The following is a 21,952-nucleotide window of genomic DNA, read 5'->3' on the forward strand; positions in this document are numbered from 1 at the left end:
CCAAGAGAGCCCTGGGATGAAGCAAGTGGGGAGACAGAAGCAGGTGAGGCTTGACTGGAATAAGAATTGTTAACAAAACAGAAGTTAGCCAGCAGAAACATAGTCCACACCAACTGACAGTAAGCCAGAATAGCAAAGCTGAAAAGTAGCTGCAGGCATGGATTTTAATTAGATTTTAATTTGATTAAATTTTTAATACCGTATGTGTCCAAATTCTCATTTTCAGTCTTTCCACTGTCTTCTGTCCATTATTTTTTCCTTATGCTGCAAGAGATCTTTCTTTTCTTTTTTCTCTCAAAAAGGCTGCAAACTGGGTGTCTGAGCTTCCTCTCAGGCAGCGTGTGCTTGGGAGTGTGAGGTCAAGGAACCAGAGCCTTGATTAGACTGGATTCTAGAAGGAGCTGTACAGAGATTTTGTTTAGGTTTGCAAGATGAGTTTGTGGCTCATTCTAAAAGTAAAGTCTTACAGAGACCTTCACCAGAGAAGGCAAAATACAAAATCTTGACAAGGGGTCAGCAGGAAGTCTTCCATAAAAGCAGGTTTTCAAACAAAAGAAACATGAAATGCTTGCTTGCTGAAATCAAATGTTTTCATAGGGATGTCTCTGCTTCACCAAAGATGCACTCAGCCCAGAACAGCCAGTAACTTGCTGGTCAGGAGGTCCAATGGGAGATGCATGGGAGGCTTCTGTTCTAATCAGCTTCTAATAGTTTGCATGCAAAGTGGAGAAGCTTTAGCGAGGCTGACTTAAGGGGAGGTGTCATAAGATGGTTGAAGCAATCAATCAGCTTCCTGCCCTTCTCCTGCCCCTGCTCTCAGATGTATTGGTTCTGCTGCTTCCTCACCTTTCACTGGCTCTGGTCTCCATTTGTGGGGAGAAAGTTCAGTTCACTAAACCAGCAGAAAATTATTCAGCTGTTTTTCTGTGCTAGCTAGCTGAAACAGTTAACTTAGAGGAGTTAAACGACTGGAGGCAATGCAAGGCCAGGGCAAGGGGTGTACGAATGACAGAAATACAGCTGTGATGACTTACTGCAATGTCCCTGATTGACAGAAAGACTACCTTTAGAATAAGGTAAACCTCTGAGTTCAGCACTGACACCACATCTTTGCACTAATATCACAGAAACATGACTATAAGCTGACCATATGAACAAGGGATTTGACTAAAAAAGTCTGCTGGAGGTCATTGCCTTTATAATTCAAATAAGGCTGTAATCCCTCTGTTCCAAAGATCTCTGTCTCAGCATTACAAAAGGCCAAGTGTGCAAATTTAGAATTTAAAATACATTATCTGGGCTAAATCTTTCCTCAGAGAGCAGGTAGCAGAGGATGTGCTTTCCAGGAAAGGGACTGAAACATACTGTACTTTTCATTCTCTAAGCATGTTGTGAGAATTTAAAACAGATCATTCAAGAAAAGCTACAGAATGGCAGTTCCCAACCTTATCTTGGATATGACAAAATCTAACCTTTGACACCAAACTACCCCAATACTGATCCAATTCTATTCAACAAACTCAGACCTTTTTTTAAATGCTGCATAACTCCCCACATGTACAATGCCTGTTTACTTAAGTTCTGAGTGGGCACAGCGGATTTAGCAGCATTGCAACAATGGAAGTTGCAGGGATGGGGAAGGACTGGAATGCTGGAGGTTGCTGGGTTTTCCCTCTCTACCTTTCACACATTCATCAGATTGCAGCCAAAATAATGCACATTCTGGCTGTGGAGAAGGAAAGGTCTGCTTTGGGTCACTAAAACGGACTGTTCTGAGCAGAAACCTCCACTGAAATTTAAAGGGCATCTATTACCCGAACGGTTTGCAGTCAACCCAAAAGCCTTCGTGTGCCTGTAAACCTCTTCCCAGCTCTCCAGGAAGCTGAGGCACACCCATGGTTTCAAATGCTCATGCTGTAATGGTATCACTCCAGGTGTTCTCAATAGGATTCCTTCCTATGAAACAACTAAAGGAGTAAAATATGGTCCAAATCTCTGCAGGAAAAGAACAGAGCCAACAGCGCAATCTGATTCTGAAAAATGACTTGGTTCCCATGCCACAAGCAACAGTCCATAAAGCATCTCACAGAAAACCCAAACAAGCCTTGCAGCTTCTGGCTTTAGAGAAAGAACTGGAGGATCTGGGGACCTCCGACCCACATTCCAAAATGGACCCTAAAAAAAGACTTCCCTCCCTTGTAGGCAGCTTAATGACCTGCAGATTTTCAGTACAGGCCATATCTGACATCAGCTTCAGAGCCTCACCTTCCATCAGATTAAAACAGTTGCACATTTTAATGTGAAACGGGATGGTGTTTCATTTTGCACAAAGCACCATCTCATTGATCTGTTGTATTTTTGAGAGGAGAGGTGGAGTGGGGAGGAAGAATTCTTACTTTGTTGTATCCAAACCAGCTTCAGTAGCCAAGCTTTAAGTGTTCAACCTTTACACTTCAGTGTCCAGCACGGGTATCACCACGTCTAATATTGGTTTCACACTGTTAGTCCAAGCAACCCATTTTTATAATCTACACCCTAAGATATGTTAGGTCTAAAATAGTTGCAAAACTATGAGTAGTTTTCTAGAAAGATCTGAATCAAAGTGATCACCCTTTGGAGAGCTGTGTGTACAATGACTGATCATCTCTATTGTTGGCATTCTCGGGGGTCACTGGGGGCTTCAGCTGCATTGTACCAGGGCAGCACCAAAAAGAAAGGCCGTCACAGCCGGCTGGTTGTGCAATCTAGGAGACCAACCTGTGGGTGTCAGTAATTAAGCATCCAATTAATTTGGGCCTGAGTTTTGAGTTAATGGCAGATTTGGGATTTTTTTTTTTTTTTTTTTTTAGTTTCTTTCTAAATAATAAAACTGCCTTAAACAGCAGTCTCTAGGGATCTAGAAAAAATATTGAAAATTTATCAAATTTTGTAAAAATTTTGACTAGAAAAATGGCATAATTTGGACAAATTTCAAATAGCTCAACTGTTTTTGACTCTTCATTTTGAAAGCATATAGTTCAAGCCTTTGTTTGAAACATTTCCTTTCCAATTATCAATTTTTTGTTAAAATATCTGAGGGGTATACACCCTGTTCCAGTTCGATACACTGAAAAAACCAAAATCTTTTATTTCTGCTTGCCAACTTAAATAAAACTTCCCTGGACACACCTGTCCCCAACTTGGTTTCCATGTACAGGTTTGGTCCCCAAATAAAAAGTCTGATTGTTTTCACAGTTCTAGCTGTGGCTGCCCCAGCCTCTGGGACTAACTTTAGCCTCCTCTATTTGAACATTTTACCACTTTCTACAGTAAAAATGTATAGCAAAGGCCACACATCCATACAGATATGTAAACTGGGTGAGCAGGGCAAACAATAATTTTATTTGCAGCCTTGTACTAGCATCTTTCTCCTGCCCCTGTGTTTAACAATCAACTTTTCTATGTCTATCCCATGAGATTATTCTTATTTTTTTTCTTCACTGATCTTTATTAGATCATTTAAATATTTACCCAAGCTTCAGTAAGTATTGGTTCACTCCCTGGGAGTGTAGCATTCTTCACTCTTCCTTTCAATGTGTTTCAAATAGCTGCTATCACTGCTGTAACTCTAATTCCCCATCATTCATTAGTTTTAAAACAGACTTGCACAAATAAACCACAACATTGAGCTAATGAGATGTGGGTGGGAAGTTTCTATAAATACAGCCTGAATTAAAGGTAGAATGTCTGCATAACTTAGATAATCTTATTCTTTACATTGCACTGAAGATGACCCCGAATGCCCTTCATTTATTAATCTTTATTTATTTGAAGAACACCGTGCCTTATTCTTTCCGCTTCTTTAGCAGACCAACTTTATCCTTTCAAATACATATTAACATGCTCCTATCCAAATGCTAAAGTAGAACTGCAGGCTGTAATATGTTTGATTACTTAGGCATTTTAACGTTATCGTCCACTTCCATCTGTGCAAGGTTTAAGCCTGGCAGTGGCCAATACAGTTTATGAAAATTTTAAAAAATATGCAAGAACTATTGGCAGAGGAATGAAAGAAATATACTGTTACTGCTCGTACAAATTATGAGAAATTCATTAGAGCTCAATCATTTGTGGATAAGTAAAAACATTCTTAGAGGCAAAATGCCAGTGGAAATCTCATGGGTTTCAGCTTCTGAAGTTTCCCAATAACCCCCTTCGCTGTGGGAAGATGAAGATGGGAACGGATGGACAGAGTCTCTGTATGGTCCACACCTTTGATCTGATGAAGGAAGATCAGATCACCTTAAGGCCAAGGGCATTTAGATGAAGGTCTGTGTCTTCACTCTCACCCAGACACAGTCAAGTGTGACAATGTGGGTTTCAGACTTGGACTTGTGCATAGTCTTCACAGGAAGTGGGGCGGTAGTCAGGAACTCATTCCCTCCTCCCCGAACATGAGCCCAGGAGGGGGCATGTCCCACTGGGGAGTCTCCTGGTCTGTGACATGTCCTGACCACGAGTAGGTCCTTTGGGCACAGACCTTCATTGTGTGAGAAAGCAAAGGGGAACATGAAAACCTGTCTTAATGTATCATTAAAGAAATTACTTCTACAGAGACTAGAGCAAGGGAGTTAAGGTTACAGTTCTGCTACGTACATTTCTCTGCTTTTTTAGGAGTGTGACTTACTTTTTATCTTGTCTATACTGGGATGCCTGGAACCAAAGGAATAAAAGCAGCTGCCAGCATGCGTTTCAGGATCATACTGTTCTTCAACAGTAAAATGCAGCCCTATTTAATCACACTGCCTCAATGGCACAGATCCAGGTACACTCGAGATGTGCCATCGTTGTGGGGCAAAGGAAGAGTCTCAGACATGCAGACAGTAAAGAAAACAGAATTGATGAAGATGAGAGCTCCTCTAATTCTCTTCTCCAGCAAAGCCAGTTACTTGGGTAATTGATGGCCAATGTAACTTCAATTTGCCACAGTCTAACACTAATACTAACTCATGACCTAAAGCTCAGCTCTGACAGTTCTCTTTTAATCAGGGATTTCTTCCTATCCTTGCAAGCAGGGAGGGGTGAAATTTCAGTGAAATACTGTATCTTCCCCTCTTGCCTTTTAAACTTGTTTCCAGAGCCCTAATGCCCTCAACACAATATTTTATGCAAGAGATTTTTCATTTGCCCACACATGTTTTCCACCACTCTTCAACCTAAATATGTCTTAAGCAGTTTCCAGATATTCTATCAGCACTAACAATTGACATTCAAAATCCCATCCCTCTGCAAACCTGTATTCCTGGGACTCCATTTAAATCCCTTAAACATAAAGTGTGTAGCAGGGCAAAAAAAATCACTGACTCAAAGGGAGAGAATAGTATGGAAGTGAATATATGAGCACTTGGAAACACCAGAAATCTTATGGGTAGACACTTTTAAAATGAGAATATAAACAGGGGAATTTTTACTAACTCCTTGAAAAGTAAGAGGCAGAAAAAGAACACTCGTATTTCTAAATCTGAGTGTTTTAAAAATATACCTTTCAGTTTTTGCATCTGCATTTATTGTGTCAGGTGTCCTTAACTTGGTTAGAATGGTTAACACAAAGACTTCAACTTCCTAAATGCTCAAGAATCAAAAAATAAAAGCAGCAAAACCTCTGCCTACTGAGCTTTTGGAAAATTCCACATACTTTCTGAAACATGAAAAAGACCAGCATAATATTTGGACTGAAGCTAAATTTAATACATCTACAACATTTCTGATTCACTCTCGCTACCCGTACACCATCTCTCTTTCAGTTACGTATTTCTCTTCCTGCCCATGAATGGATGAACAGTGATGAATGATCTATTTAAAAACCACATTCTGTCAGCTTTTTCACATCTGACAAGTCTTAGTCATAACTCAAGAGGAAGAGGTGAAAATCACTACAGTTCTCTGGGGTAACAATAACTGGAGACACATAAGCGGATTTGGTGGTTTTGGAGAAGAGAGAGAGAAAGAGAGAGAGAGAGAAAGAGAGAGAGAAAGAGAGAGAGAGAAAGAGAGAAGGAAAGAAGGAAGGAAGGAAGGAAGGAAGGAAGGAAGGAAGGAGGGAGGGAAGGAAGGAGGGAAGGAAGGAGGGAAGGAAGGAAGGAAGGAAGGAAGGAAGGAAGGAAGGAAGGAAGGAAGGAAGGAAGGAAGGAAGGAAAGAAGGAAAGAAAGAAGGAAAGAAAGAAGGAAAGAAAGAAGGAAAGAAGGAAAGAAGGAAAGAAGGAAAGAAGGAAAGAAAGAAAGAAAGAAAGAAAGAAAGAAAGAAAGAAAGAAAGAAAGAAAGAAAGAAAGAAAGAAAGAAAGAAAGAAAGAAAGAAAGAAAGAAAGAAAAGAAAAGAGAGAGAGAAAGAAAGAGAGAAGGAGGGAAGGGAAGGGAAGGGAAGGGAAGGGAAGGGAAGGGAAGGGAAGGGAAGGGAAGGGAAGGGAAGGGAAGGGAAGGGAAGGGAAGGGAAGGGAAGGGAAGGGAAGGGAAGGGAAGGGAAGGGAAGGGAAGGGAAGGGAAGGGAAGGGAAGGGAAGGGAAGGGAAGGGAAGGGAAGGGAAGGGAAGGGAAGGGAAGGGAAGGGAAGGGAAGGGAAGGGAAGGGAAGGGAAGGGAAGGGAAGGGAAGGGAAGGGAAGGGAAGGGAAGGGAAGGGAAGGGAAGGGAAGGGAAGGGGCATACAAGGAGTAACAGAACTAAAATAATCACAGGTAAACTAATCCTTCCCATAGACTGCACCCAGCCTCTGTGTACAGATGTTTTACTGACATCCAGCAGAAGAACTTGACAGTAATTGGATAGCTCTCCTCTTAAATTTATTAATTTCTCCTACTACACCTCCACAGCAACAGCTGTGGAAAGTGACTTGGGGATCACACCCACTCATCCCCAGCTCTCCGAACATCCATTCCAGAGGGAGATGATCTCTCCCAACTTTAACCATAACAGTTACATGCCTGACTCTAAAGGTGATGGGCACTCACAAGGGTGACTCAGTGCACCCCAAGACAGACTTCTCCAGCAGAAGGGATGAACCCCTCTGAGGATGTTTATATCTTCCAACTGACTCTGGATGAAGCTCAGAGGAATATGTCAAGGTAGATGGTTACAGTTAAATAAGATGATCCTACTCCCCCTGATATGGTAATTGCTTGTACAAAATTTCCCTCCAAATGCAATGCTGCAATTTCTCCAGACACACAGGGACTGTGTGAAAGCTGGACACAGAGATAACCTGAAAAGGTTATTATGCAAATAATCAAAGCACATCAGTTGCTACAGCTAGTAAAGAAGAATAAAGACTAGTGCTAAGTTAGATGCACCAGGGTTTATTCAGAACAACCAATTGCTGAGAATCTGGATTTTGTGATCTTGATAAGCATGCTATTTGGGGAAGGGCACACAGATCTAAGGTTGTTCAGACACCTGAACCATGGCTGATGACAAAGCTGGGACAACTTACTCTGTAAAGAACAACAGGCAGGCATGACAGTGCTATACCAAAGAACAGAGAATGGTAATTCAGCCTCTGATGGAAAACAAGGTTGCCAAGACTCCTGATCAGATCACATAGGGATGCAATTCATTCCTTGCAGAAATACTTCCAGCCCTTGTAACTTAATTCACTGTTGTCTGGCTTAAGACCTGATCATGCTGTCCTTACTTGCATAAAACTCAGTGCAAATTGTGTCTGACTTAAACTGGCAGCATTAGACCTCATTGGTGTTTTGACCTAGGAATTAATCCGAAGCAGATGGGTGTTCACATGTACAATGGCAGCTGCAGTGGTATGACACAAACTTGTCTACCATTACATCTTAAAGGCTGTCATTGCCACTAAATTAAGTCAACAAAAGACAAATTAATGTTCTTTGCTTCATACTCAGATCAACACTGTAAAGATTTTGATGGTGATCACTGAACATGCCAGCTTGATTAAAAGCAGCTTGCATTTTTCCGTTTACTTTTAGCAGTACAAAACCTGAAATCAGTTTTGATAAGAGACTAAGACGTGAAATAGCAAAGGCTGACATATCTTTCATATGGTTAAACTTACAGCTCTATATAATGAAAGAAAAACATGAAATGTTTTAATCTTTATTGAATCTTCTGTAATTAAAAATTATCACTTGGCTAGTCCGTACAGTCTAATGACATGAAACAGGTAAATTTTTTCAAATAACAGATTTCTTCCAGTTTCAACTAATACGGAATGATATTGTGGCAGAATGCAACCCCCCCTCTCTCCCCCTCCCTCCTTCAGTATGAAAGGAGTGGGCACATCTCCCTCTCTCTCTGCTACTTGAGGCTAACAGCTTCTTTTGTTTGGCCCAGAGCACCCTGGCTCCTGGGACATTAGAAGAAGGGAGTGCCGAGGCACACTGAGCCGTGCCCAGTGTGGGGGATGTTTGGAGGCTTCAGGGGCACCCACAGCCAGTGTGGGGGGTGCAGAGAAGCTTCTAGAGTGCCTACAGTCAGATCTGATCAGATAAAAATGGGATTCTCGTCAAGACTCCGCCCATTTTGTCGCGGGTCTCTCGGAGCATGAGCAAGATGCTGCCGCCGAGAGCCCCCCTCCCCGGGATGGGGACTCCGCTTGCCTCGCCGCCACGTGTGTAAGTAAAACTTCTCGCAGGATTGCGAGTATATTTTTACTTTTTGTGCACATATGCACGTATAACTTTCTGCGCTCCATATGAGTGTGTGTAAAATTAATCCTCGCACAATCGCGAGTGTATTTTCCTCCCATGCACATATGCACGTGTAACTTTCCGTGCACATTTGCACGAGTACTTTATTTCCTCGCACAATCACGAGCGTATTTTCCTTCCGTGCACACTTGCACGCGTAACTTTCCGTGCCCAATACGAGCACGTGTATAAATTATTTCCTCGCACAATTGCGAGTGGCCGCCGAGAGCCCCTCGCACAATCGCGAGTGTATTTTCCTCCCGTGCTTCCACATAAGCATGTGTAGGATTCCGTGCACACTTGCACGTGTAAGTAAATTAACTCTCACAGGATTGCGGGTGTATTATAAATCTACCCTCGCAGAATCGCGAGTGAACGCTTCCCGTACTCACTACAAGTGCGTGTATCTCTTTAAAAATAATCCTGCACCATGTTTAGGCAAATGTGTATTCCTCCGGGACTCAGGGACGGTTCCAGCATTGTTTTGGGTGAAGCCATGTGCATGCACACTGTGGACCGCCTGTTGTATTAGTTGCTGCCTCAATAATTTTCCTCAACTGATATCTGAACCTTTATTTAAGTCACTTTTGGAGTGCTAAAACCCTGTTTCTCACCGGTTTAATAAAAGTTGTTTTTGGACCTTGTTGTCCCTTAAATTAACCTACGGGGTGCCTCTGTGACAGATATCATTCTCATCATCTTGTATAGAAAAGATGCTAAGGGTTTTTTTTTCTCTTTGACAAACCCAGAGGGAAGAAACCAAAGCAGCTTTCACCTCTTTCTTGTTCAAGTTCATGATCCCATAAGCCATACTAATCAAAACAGATGATATGCCATTTTGGACAACATGCACTTAGCCACAAAGGTACTACTCTTAATGAGACATGGCCTAAAACCAGAACAGGGAAATGTACTTCACGGTAGTGAGAAAATAATGAGAAAAAGAGTGGACACGTTGACCATAACCATCCTGTCCTGTTGAATTCATCAAGGCACACAAGCAAAAACTACCTTAGAGGTCCTCTTTGCCCAGTGCTTGGCTGCTGACTGTCCCATAGATAAGCTATTGAAATCAAAGGAGCCATCTGACACATAGTGTATGGATGCTGAGGTCTTGCCAAGGTCGTGCCCTCTCATCTGTCCCAGAGGTCTATGAGGCTGGCAGTGTGGTGCTTGTCCCAGTGGTTTTACACAGCCCTAGATCTCCTCTGGGCCCAATTTAGGTCACAGCATTGACAAGCACATCTGGATGGCCACAGCTTAAACAATGTTATTGCTGGCTTAAGTTGTTGCTGTCCTTATTGAAGCTGTGGATTCCTCCCAGAGCAGGACGGGAGAGTCAGAGCGGATGAAGAAAAGCATCCTAAGCAATTCTTTTCCCTTGGCCAAAACCAGGGAGTTTGGTTAAGTTTGGTTTGATTTGGTTTGACTGTGAAACTGCAAAGACAACGTGAAGCAGCTGCCAGATGCTGTGGATGAAAAGATGGGAATGCTCCTCAGCTAAAGAGCCACATTTTTCATCATCTTGCTCTGATTCAGTAGGGCATCACATGAACAGAAGAACTTCCCTCCTCCATGAGAAGCCAAGTAGGAACTGGATTTTAGCATCTCACAGAAACCACTCTGCTTTCTCCTCTTTTGATCTTGTCTATTTTCAAAGAGGTAGTGCTATGAGGAGCAAGGGACACCTTTTCAAGGGACAGTCGATGCAGTGATCCACCCAAAGAAGGGTCTAGGAATTATGGAGGCAGCATTTTATTTCCCAGCACAGCCTTAGTTACTACCTAAATCAGGAAAGGACCCCAGTCCCACATCCTCAGCTGCTCGGCCTCCAGAAAAATAAAAGATGAAAATTTTTGTTATTCACCAGTAAAGGGAGCAAGAGCAATTCTCAGGTGAGTGGGAATAAATGAAAAGGGAACGGAAGTACTTAAAATCTTCTTATCAAAGGGTGGAGCAGAGACCTGCAGTGGAGACTCAACATGGACCTCTAGAATAAACAAGGCATTTACTGATTCAGAGTAAATTCAGGCATATTGGGAGAGAGATACAGCTTTAAAAGAGACTACTTTTTAAGGAGAGAAAATAAATTTCTCTTGAGAATCCATCACATCGTATCAAATATAGTATTTATTAATAAACTGCTTATTAGAATTCATCAATATTCACAGGGTACTGTCTCTTTGATTTCACCTCCTTTTCCCTTCAAAATCAGTATTATTGTCACAAAAATGGAAAATGGCATAGAACTGATCCATGACAAGTGTATAAGATCTTCACTTCTCATGGCCTGCAAATCTTGCAAAATTCAAACTGATTTCATGAACTGATGTTGACTAGAACATTTAACATCCTCCAAGCCCCACTATTTTAAGTGTCACTTGCATTTTCAAATACAAGTGTTTTCTTCAGAAATTAATACATGGGTGAATGATCTGTGATAAATAGGTAAAAACCTGCTTTCTTAGACCTCTATCACTGATAGGAATATTATTCTTAAAGGGATTTTGGAAGTTTTACATTCTATCAGTATTTTCTGTCCTATGTGCCTAAGCCCTCAGATTATATTTACATGTCATTTAAACTCCACTATTATGACATATTAGGCTTTATTAGGCCTTTATCTACAGCCACAGTCACACATTCTGCTGCAGAAATCATGCTGTTCAATTAGATGAGAGATTCTGGACCTGAGAAGACCATTTGCACAAACTGAATTTCTTCTGCACAGAACTGAGATCCCCTTGACACAAATTTTGTGGTACGGGTCACTGTGTAGGCAGAGTGAAAAACTCTAATTCAGTTGAATACATTTACCATGCTGCCTTTTATATTGCTTTCCAGAGACTCTTTCTAACATAACTTCATTCACTCAGTCTTAAAGGAGACACTTTGTAAAGGCTACTCATTATTTGATTTTTAGTGGACCTAGGAAGTGGTATCAACTGAGGAAGTCTTTCCACTGCACTCACTAGGTCTTGGATGCCCAATAGCAAGAGACAGGTCTTTCCCTGAAAAGCCTTGCTATGTACACAAACTAGACAGACAATGGGCAGCAGGAATAAGGTGTAGGGAAAAAGTACTTTGCCCAAGATCACAGAGCTATCAGACATGCTGCAACAAGGCACAGAATCAGCAGATACCCATACTAACATTAAAAATATGAAGCAGCCATCCTAATTGTGTCCAAACTTGCACACCCCAGCTATTATACCTATATACACCCAGATGGATGACGATAGCTTCTGCAGCAGAAGACAATAGAGACGTAAAGAATTATTGTATCCTACAGAATTCTTGTTTCCTGGCACCACGCAGTGAGCTAAACAATATCCCATGTTGCCTTCTTCAAAATCTCTGCAGAAGTATGTACATGATGCATAATGCCGTAACACTCCACTTACAAATGAATTATAGTTCAGCTTCCAAATTATAAAGCAAACAGGCAATTTTCCCCTCCCCACTTCATGGTTTAAGTGAATAGAGTACTAATAAAGCAACGAAACAATACAACTGGAGCTCTACGTGGTGTGGGTAAGTTGCCTCTGAGCTATATAACTATTTCAATGAGCCACAGCTGTGACCAGAAACCTCCCTGCTTGTCCATTCTTGTGGCTTCTCTTGCACATACTCCATTTTTGGCTAATTAAATGGGACTACGGCAAAGTTAATTATCACAGTTAGTCTGTAATAGGGTTAATTTGACTGAATGAATTGTTATTTAACAGGAACAGAAAAACTCTTTACGAAGTTTGTATATATAGGCTAATTCAAAAGTATCACCAAAAATCTACTACTTTGTCCACTGAACAAAACTCCAATGCAAGTAGCTCTTGAAAAGCAATTAGGTAGCCTTGTTCAGTAAAAATTTGAACAATGATTAACAGTTTAAGCAAGAATCACATCATTTTTGTATTTAAGAAATCCAGCCCTCCAGAACAGTAAAGTTGTTACGCTGCTGAATGTTGCTAACTTGAAAGAGCAATTTGCTAACTAACAATAACTAATTCCCCAATAGACCAAACCTATCTGAAGCAGCTTTACTTAGGATGACTAAAAAATACTCAAGCAATCTACTTCATTGTTTATAATTTGACTGAGCACCACAGTTTCCAATTCCATGTAATAAAACTATGATTTATATATTACTCATGTCTTCTCAGAATACATTTGCCAAAGTGTTTCTTAAAGACAGCCTTTTTTAGCTATTTGTAATGAAATACAAAATAGAAAAGATTGTATTTAGCACTTAGAAAGAAGGGCAAAAAATTTCTCCTAAGTAAATCTGGTGAATTTGTTTACATTAATGACATTAAAATGGAAAACCCAAGTCTAAATATTTTCATTACACGACCAATTTAAACACATTGCAAGATCCTTCTCAGCAAGATCCTCAGAGCAAGGCAAGAAAGAAGCAGCAATGATTATTAAAGTATACGTAAGACAAAAATAGCAAATTTTGTTTGTCTTTGTTGATATTATATTCCTGCCTCCAGGAGCAAGGCCCTTTCACACACAGCTCTTCCCACATGGGGACAAGCAGTGCGTGGTGCATGAGGGCACAGCGAGCATGTGTGCTCACTCACAAGGGAAGAGCAATTTTAAGTCTTTGCCCCACTAATGACAACACAAACAGGATTTTTTTGGAGAGAGGAATATATTATCCAAAAAACCTCGCATTACACAAGTTATTCACACAAGAAAGATTTAAGGCTGTTGTGAGTCAGACCAACGCCGCTGGCCTCCGTTGGTAGATTCATGGACCTAGCTTATGGAAATGAACAGGTTTCCTATTGTGCTACTTTGACAGCTGGGAAGAATCATACCAATGACAGTAAGGAATAGCCCAGCTCAGCTACCAATAAGATGAACAGAGAAAATAGGAGAAAAAGACCTCTGCAACTGCAAAGCCAGTATTAAAATTTGGAAAGTTACACATTCTGGCAGCTGCCTTCTTCAAAAATCCTAGACAAGCAGACAAGCAAGCTCGCTTGTACACTTACAAGATTTTTAATCAGCCCTCCATAAATTAAGACGTTGCTCTATACATCTAAATAATTTGACCAATTTTGCCATCCTTTACAAGACATACAAGAGAAGAGCGATGGTCAGTTATCATAGGCCAGTGCAGCTACAAGCACATAGTTCACTGGGATGTACTCAGGAGATGTACCAGCCATCTATACTCCAAATTGCATTCCAGTATGGCCCCCAAAATATTCAACAGATGGTTCAGCTTGCATCTGGATCTAAAAGCTCATCTCACTGCTAAACAAATATAACAGACCATGCCTTCCAGTTATTGCACCCCTCATGATCTGCTTGTAGAGCTGTTAATACCAAGAACAAAAATAGCACTGACAAGTAACGACAAGTAAGATCATCTGAACTGCTGTTCTGCTTATGTAGTTGCTGTCTCTCTGTGTCAGTTCATGCACCTTTTCAAGAATCCATGTGCTGGTGGTGGCCAGAGAGAAAGAATTAATTCCTCATAGTTGAAAGAGACTCTGCTGAGGTTACTTGCCTCACCCAGAAAGCTGTGGAGCATCCTTATTCTTCAGTATCTGGGTTCATTTTGCCACCTTTCCCTGTTGCAGACTCTTCTTACATTTTTAAATCAAGTACTCAGTTTGTAGGGTGACTGATGAACTTGTCAATATGATCTTGTCATGAACACCAAATGTGTCTTCCCTGTTCCTGAAACTACTCAGGCTTTGCTAAGAAGAAATTAAGAACCGCTCTATTACAGCATGGGTGAATAAGCTGACATCAATAACATTTAGGAATTGATTTGTTCATTCTGTACTTAGATGATTCGATTGATCAATGGACGATATTACTAAGTGCCCTGCTGCTTCAAGGACCTAAAGTTTCACACAAGTTAAGTTTCTTTTGGGTTTCCCTAGTAGCAAGAGATGATCACTTACAAGATGCCTCTTGGTTTTCATTTCTTTCTTACTTGAGTGAAGAGTCCCTTGCGCTCTCAATAGTTGCATGGATGACTTTCATAAATTGGGACCGCTGACAGGCTAAGGGAAATCAGGGATGATAGTGAGAGTTTTGAAAATCTATTGCTAAACATCTGGAAGTGTAACCAAGACAAATTTATGAGAGAAAAACATGTGGACACCCCCAACCTTACAATTTTCCTCCGACTGTTCTCTAGCACCTGTGCTGAATCATGCAGCCTGGCAAGTCAGGACATCATAGAGGCCACATTAAGGGAATGATACCAGTAAATATAAGAGGTGAGAAAGTAAAGAATGGTGACTTTGATGGGAATAGAAGGGTGGCAGCACTGTGTAGTGCTGAAGACATGGGGACACACTCATTCTGGTGGAAAATGTGATGTGCAAAGAGGAGAAACAACCTGTGGAGTCACTGGCTGGCACTGTGAGCCCAGACAAGACAGGCAAAGGAAATTCCAGGAACTGCTGGGGGCTCCTTGACTTGCTTTGTATTTGACTGCTGGGGCAGCAGGGATCCAACAAAAGCTAATGTGTAGATGTCTCTCAGCACAGCTTCCAGCTGCACAGGCTGCTATTATAGCTTAATTCCTCATACTAATTGGAATGCTTCCAAAGTATTGACACAAACGGTGATACAAAATCACATAGGTAATCTCTACATTTCATTTGATCTGTATAGAAGCAGGGAGACAGAAGAATGGCTTTTGGAGACGCATCTCTCATTTTGAAGGAGGCGGGAAGCTGGCACAGAGGATGTGAAGAACACAGCTGAAGGCAGCGCGTGCCCCTGGGCGCTCCTCTCTCCTATGCCAGGGCTCAGATGTGTTTCGACAGCACGGTGCTGCCACAACTGTCACTATTGCACCCTGCGCTCTCTGACTTCCTCCATCCCACCGTCTGAGTGACACATACATAAAAGAGACTCCACTGGAAGCCAAGTGTATTGTCTGGGGATTTGTCCTTTCTTTTTAACAAAGAACAAAACTCAAATTTCTTCCCCTTTGTGATTTCACTGCCAACACTATCACTTGGATATCACATGGCTCACCTCCACAGTGACATGCAGGATACACCAAATATTACAGAAGACACCACAAGAAAGCTCCAGCCCTCCCACTAGGTAGTAGGAAACTCACCATTACCATTCCCTGGTGACCAGTAAGCATGCTGAGACCGTTGTTTGCATTTTCTATGCTTATTTGTCTATTACTAAAGTGGGATTAACAGTGTTCAGTGACAGCTTTTCAGACCTACAAATTCTTCCTGTTATGGAAAAGCATCACGAGACCTATTTTTCCCTAAATTAAAAAAAAAAAAATCTTCCATTGGCTGATTATTCAAATATAGTTCTTATATTCTGAAATTCTAAAATTTGCTAATCAAGCACATAGTGCAAGAAGCATTTTAGACACTACCAAAATACTAATAATTAGAACAAAGTTGTTTCAGTTGTGGTTTTTGTGGTTTACTTTGTTCCCTAACAGATTTTGAGAAAAAAAAAAATCCTACAATCTTTTTTGCTTTCAAGTACTTTTTCAGGGGAAAAAAATATCTATTTTCAGTACCAGTGTAATTCATCATATTATGACAGGAAAGCAAAATTGTTTCATTTCATAAAATCTTCTAACAGCATGAAGCTAACCCCATGGTCTCTGAGACAGAAATTCTGCCAGCTATAGACTTATAAAGAATCAGCAGAGAAAAAGAAGTTTCTCAGATGGAACTGTTAGTCATGATGTGAAGAATGTGTGTCCCCTACAGATGTTATAGCTATTTATATGATAAATCCCGATCATCACTATAGGAATTTTACAGCCTTCTTTTAAGTTAATGCTGAAGTTCAAATTAATCTTTTTTTGACAATGTTTGCCTAATATTTCAGTGTTGAACAACATTTCCAGGGTTACATTTACAGTGAGCCTACTGGGCACTTTTAAAGCTGTATTCCAGACTCTCTACTTGCTTCAGAAAGACTTATTTTAATTCTTCAGTGCTTCACAAATTTTTCTAGGAAAGACAAGCACAGTAAGCATTGATAAATGCTTATAAGGGCACATCTAGACTTGCAAGTTCATTGGAATTAACACTGGGGTTAATTTAGAGCACACGACAGGTTGTAGAACAGCTCCCTGGAAGAAAATATTCATTCTAGAATAAAATTACCTTATCCTCATAGTCAACATTTGATCTGTTTGAGTAACATGAGATAAACGAGAACAAAGCATGTTTGTTCTAGTTTGCAGGATCATCGGTTTGCTCAGGAATCACAGTCTGGGGAATTCAAAATGAAATGAGGGATGTGAAAATACCTTAAGATGTCTCTAAGGAATTCAAGGTTGCACAAATATAGAGTCATCGGTGTCAAATAGCAGCAGCCCTTTTAAAACCAACGCTACATTTACACACTTCAAAGGCCCACGTTATACAGAACGTGGTGCTACATAGGTCACTGCATCCCCCCATACCAGAGAAACACTTTCTTATGAGGATGCCTCTCTGCCATCAGCAACACATCCGTCCATTCCCTGCCTACACCCTCCTGTTCGCTCACAGGCAGCAGGAGGTCTGGGCTTACTGTCTGGTTTTAGAAAAGGGTGGCAAACTCTTAGGTGGGGAAACAAAAATAGTGATGTTTTATTTGGGTGATACAAGCTGACTCGATCTCAGTATCTCCACTTCTCCTCTGCTCTCTCATATTGGGAACAAAAGATAAACTTGCAGTTGCTTGCACTATCTGACTAGAAAGAAAAGCTTCTTGGTGGAAGAACTGAGCTCTATCCCTGCAAAGGGAAGGCTGGTGTATTTTTCACAAAGATAAGGGTTTTTTCAGCCTTGGCCATGAAATGTGCTTTGAAGTTATGGAGTTCCTGTGACTTCTTTTTTCTTAAAATGCCATTTGAATTGTGTGGTTAATCTGTTTTTTCTACTATCTTTTAATATCTACCCTTGGTTGTTACCTGAAACCCGTGATGAAAGAGGTAGCACTGATGAGACCAAGACGTTAAACCTCAGTAATTTCAGTTCCGAGTACAGCATTTGGGGCAAAGAACACGAGACCAGGAGCCCAGGTTAGCCCGGCCAGCCGCACACATTGGTAATCCACAATGGATCACCAGGTGAGGAGCCGTAAAAATCTTGGGGGTGGCCAGGGTCCCATAACGGGAGAGTCTGAAACTATTCCAACCAAAGCCTTCCCCATGGATTTAGGGGAAAGGGATCAAAAGCAAAAGATGAAAGTGAGGTTCTGCAGAAAAAGGAAGAATAAACCTAAGAAATTCCTCAGACCTAGACCTTCCCATACTGTATCCCTGACAGTATACAAAGTGCTTTGATGTTCATGGTACTTGTTCATGGTACTCGCTGACGTTGACACTCAGCAAAACAGTGTTAATCACCTGCTGCAGAGAATCCTGGTGTGCATCCAGGGAATATTTAGGTGCAGCAAAAAAAGAGTGGAGACAGAGAAGATCTCGGGTCTTTTACTGCTTATTGACATTGATATATAAAAATATTTGTGTAGTCGCCTGTAAAAGGTCTTTACTTCAAAATCCTTTTGCAACTTTTGTGTGCTCTGTGGTCTTGGGGAAATAAAATTGTCTCAGGCATTCACAAGGCCAGAGCTCTGGCCTTGTAAGAACCATGCCTAAGGAGTGTCTTCAGAAGAGCAGAGCAGGGAGAGCAACTCTAGTCCTCTGGTCTTTGGGCAACTGGGCTTTCCAACACACTTGTGTGAGAAATAAGAGACAAACTGAAGGAAAACAAGCCTATGGAGCTCACACAGATCAAGAGGAGCCATTTAAAAGCTCATGCTCACCCTACAGAGTCCAGTCACAGAGGCCTGGTGACACCGACTGAGCCGGCATTTGCCACAGCTGCAATAGTGCCAAACTTTTACAGCCGCCCTGTGCTCCCTAGGAAATACCAAACCCTTGTGGTCATCACCCAGTGCCCCTGACAGGAGAGCTGCTTCCAAAAAGAAAGTCAGAAAACTGTTTGTGGCTTAATCAACCAAGCAAATCAAACCTCTGCAGAGAACATTCTCCCCTCAACAGAAAAGTGAGACGTTTGACACTCTGCTCCATACCCTAGTTTTCACAGTATCACAGTATCACAGTATGTTTGGGATTGGAAGGGACCTCGAAAGATCATCTAGTCCAATCCCCCTGCTGGAGCAGGAACGCCTAGGTGAGGTCGCACAGGAAAACGTCCAGGTGGGTTTTGAATGTCTCCAGAGAAGGAGACTCCACAACCTCCCTGGGCAGCCTGTTCCAGTGCTCTGTCACCCTCACTGAGAAGTTTTTTCTCAAATTTAAGCGGAACCTCTTGTGTTCCAGCTTGATCCCATTACCCCTTGTCCTATTGTTGTTTGCCACCGAGAAGAGCCTGGCTCCATCCTCATGGCACTCACCCTTTATATATTTATAAACATTAATGAGGTCCCCCCTTAGTCTCCTCTTCTCCAAACTAAAGAGACCCAGCTCCCTCAGCCTTTCTTCATAAGAGAGGTGCTCCACTCCCTTAATCATCTTCGTTGCCCTATGCTGGACCCTCTCCAGCAGATCCCTGTCCTTCTGGAACTGAGGGGCCCAGAACTGGACACAATATTCCAGATGTGGTCTCACCAGGGTGGAGTAGAGGGGAAGGAGAACCTCTCTCGACCTACTAACGACCCACCTTCTAATACACCCCAGGATGCCATTGGCCTTCCTGGCCACAAGGGCACAGTGCTGGCTCATGGTCATCCTGTTGTCCACCAGGACCCCCAGGTCCCTTTCCCCTACACTGCTCTCTAATATGTAATCTCCCAACCTATACTGGAACCTGGGGTTGTTCCTGCCCAGATGCAGGACTCTACATTTTCCCTTGTTAAATTTCATTAGGTTATTCCCCGCCCAACTCTCCAGCCTGTCCAGGTCCCGCTGGATAGCAGCACAGCCTTCTGGCGTGTCAGCCACCCGTCCCAGCTTAGTGTCATCAGCAAACTTGCTGATAGTACACTCTATTCCCTCGTCCAAATCGTTAATGAATATATTGAATAATATTGGCCCCAATACTGACCCCTGAGGCACTCCACTAGATACTGGCCTCCAACTAGACTCTGCACCATTGACTACCACTCTCTGGCTTCTCTCCTTAAGCCAGTTTGCAACCCACCTCACTACTCTATTGTCTAGACCACACCTCCTCAACTTAGTTGTGAGGATGCTGTGGGAGACTGTGTCAAAGACTTTACTGAAGTCAAGGTAGACCACATCCACCGCTCTGCCATCATCCATCCACCTTGTTACATAGTTTTGGTGACTTTACTAAAAGCAAGGGCGTAATGGCAGACAACGGGTGAAGCTATCCCCCCATGTAAAACTGTTTTGTCAAGATCCAAGAAGCAATCTTAGAACAGCCATCATTCAAGCAATATTTAAACCAAGTAACCTCAAGCTCAAAGACTAAAATCATAATAGAAGCAAGATGACTCAAGTATACAAGATGTAGGAATTTGCTCTATAAATGCTTCCTGCTGTAGATATCATTCCCATATAGTTCCAAAGATAAAATCTAATGTGGAAACAAAAAGCAATGTAATACCTCACATTTCAAACCCAAATCATGTTGTAACTGGGATAAAAGGAAACATGCTATTTCATAAATACACTGATTAATATATATAATAAAATTCATATCATTATAAGCAACTACAATCACTGCATTAAGCAAACTATATACAAGATAACATTGGCCTAAACACAAAATTGCCACAATAATATCAGGTTTTCTGCTTAAAACAGTCTTTTTTCATGTTAACAATTTTGAATGACCTTTTCAGGTAATGGATATTTCAGCTAGTTTCTGGACAACGGACTATTCTTAATTTACTATTGTTTAACTTTAAGGAACACCCAGGAATAGTTAACTGAATAAAAAACAGTCTGGTATTAGGATATCTGTCTTTTCCCCAACTGTTCCCCTGTTTGCTGTCCTGTGTTTTCTGTCTTGTTAGATACACATTAACCTGTTAGACTGACCTTCACTTCCCTCCCAATCCCTACAGCACATTAAAATTCTTTAAAAAGACAACTTGAGAGAGATTGCCTTTTGGTAAACCTCCTAAAGCGAGCTCTACAGACTGGTCTGGCATGCATTGTGTACATGCATCTGTCACGAAAATTTGATGACAAATCATCTGTTTCCTGACAGATAGGCTGCACTGACTTCAAATTCCCATGAAATGTCTTTGTCCACCAGGAAGAAAAACATTCTCCTTTAAAGCAGTGATCATTCTCAAACTTCACTTCAATCCTCCATTTGCTTTAAGTCTGTACTATCATTTATTTGTACTATAATTTTTCTGGATCAATTAAAGCCTGTTGCAAGATACATCTTCCTGATCATCTTTTGGGAAAATGTAAAGAGACAGGAACTAATGAAAGGAATAAAAACAAATGTTTCACAGTAATAATGCTGTTCTCAGAGGGTGAGAAATGAAGATCCTTTTTAAGACTGACCTACCCCAGTTTGTTTAAAACTAAACTGAACTTGAACTGATAAACTACTCTTTTGAGATTAACCTGAATAGTGTACATTCAGCAAAACACTGTAAATCTAAACATACCTGAATTGGAGTCAAACTTTGTTTCTGACCTGCAAAAGAAAATAAAAGGATCGTAAGTTACAAGAACTGCTTTATGCCATAAAAGCCATTTGTCAGACTGATCACTGAGCAAATATCGTCTTTAACAAGACTGTCTCTGCCTCTGTACATTAATACTTAATGCATTCAAGTGGATTTGAACCCAAATAATAACTATTACCTTTAACATGTTAGGTTTTTTACAACATAGAGTTACAAAGAAATTTTAAAAGACAAATCACAAAATGAATGCAGAAAATAGAATACAAATTTAAAACAGGATTAAATTATATGCTGTGAATCCTGCAACACAGTTGTTCCTATGAAATAAAATTGTTTTCATTCATTTTCATTTTTGAAAAGTCATTAAGAGGATTTAATTTATTCATGAATGTTTCCAATCTATTTTTGAAGCAGATACCGTTTCATTAATGTCATATGTATTGTATCCAATGATCTGTACTTAATTGTACAACATCCTAGGAGGGTTTTGTTTGTGTGTGTCTTCAATTTACTTACTCTGCACATAGGAATAAGCGGTTTGATTTTCTTAAAAGTGGAAAGCAGGGGGTGGGGGAGAGAGAGAGAGGAAGGGAGGCAGACCTAAATTTTAACTTGTTTTAAGTCTTTGCAAAAAGACAATAATGTGTGCATTATGCATCATTAGTTT

At 41.1% G+C, this 21,952-nt stretch overlaps 1 protein-coding gene across 10 annotated transcripts in view; it reads right to left on the reverse strand.

The window, feature by feature from the left end:
* MSRB3 (methionine sulfoxide reductase B3) overlaps window positions 1-21,952 on the reverse strand; it is an 89,749-nt gene that overhangs the window by 21,933 nt on the left and 45,864 nt on the right. For all 10 annotated transcript variants that reach the window (XM_065048566.1, XM_065048564.1, XM_065048561.1 and 7 more), the window contains one exon: window positions 21,265-21,293. In XM_065048566.1, the coding sequence (XP_064904638.1) occupies window positions 21,265-21,293 (29 nt within the window). The remainder of the gene's footprint in view (window positions 1-21,264; window positions 21,294-21,952) is intronic.

Source organism: Columba livia, chromosome 1, assembly GCF_036013475.1.
Source record: "Columba livia isolate bColLiv1 breed racing homer chromosome 1, bColLiv1.pat.W.v2, whole genome shotgun sequence".
Taxonomy (NCBI): domain Eukaryota; kingdom Metazoa; phylum Chordata; class Aves; order Columbiformes; family Columbidae; genus Columba; species Columba livia.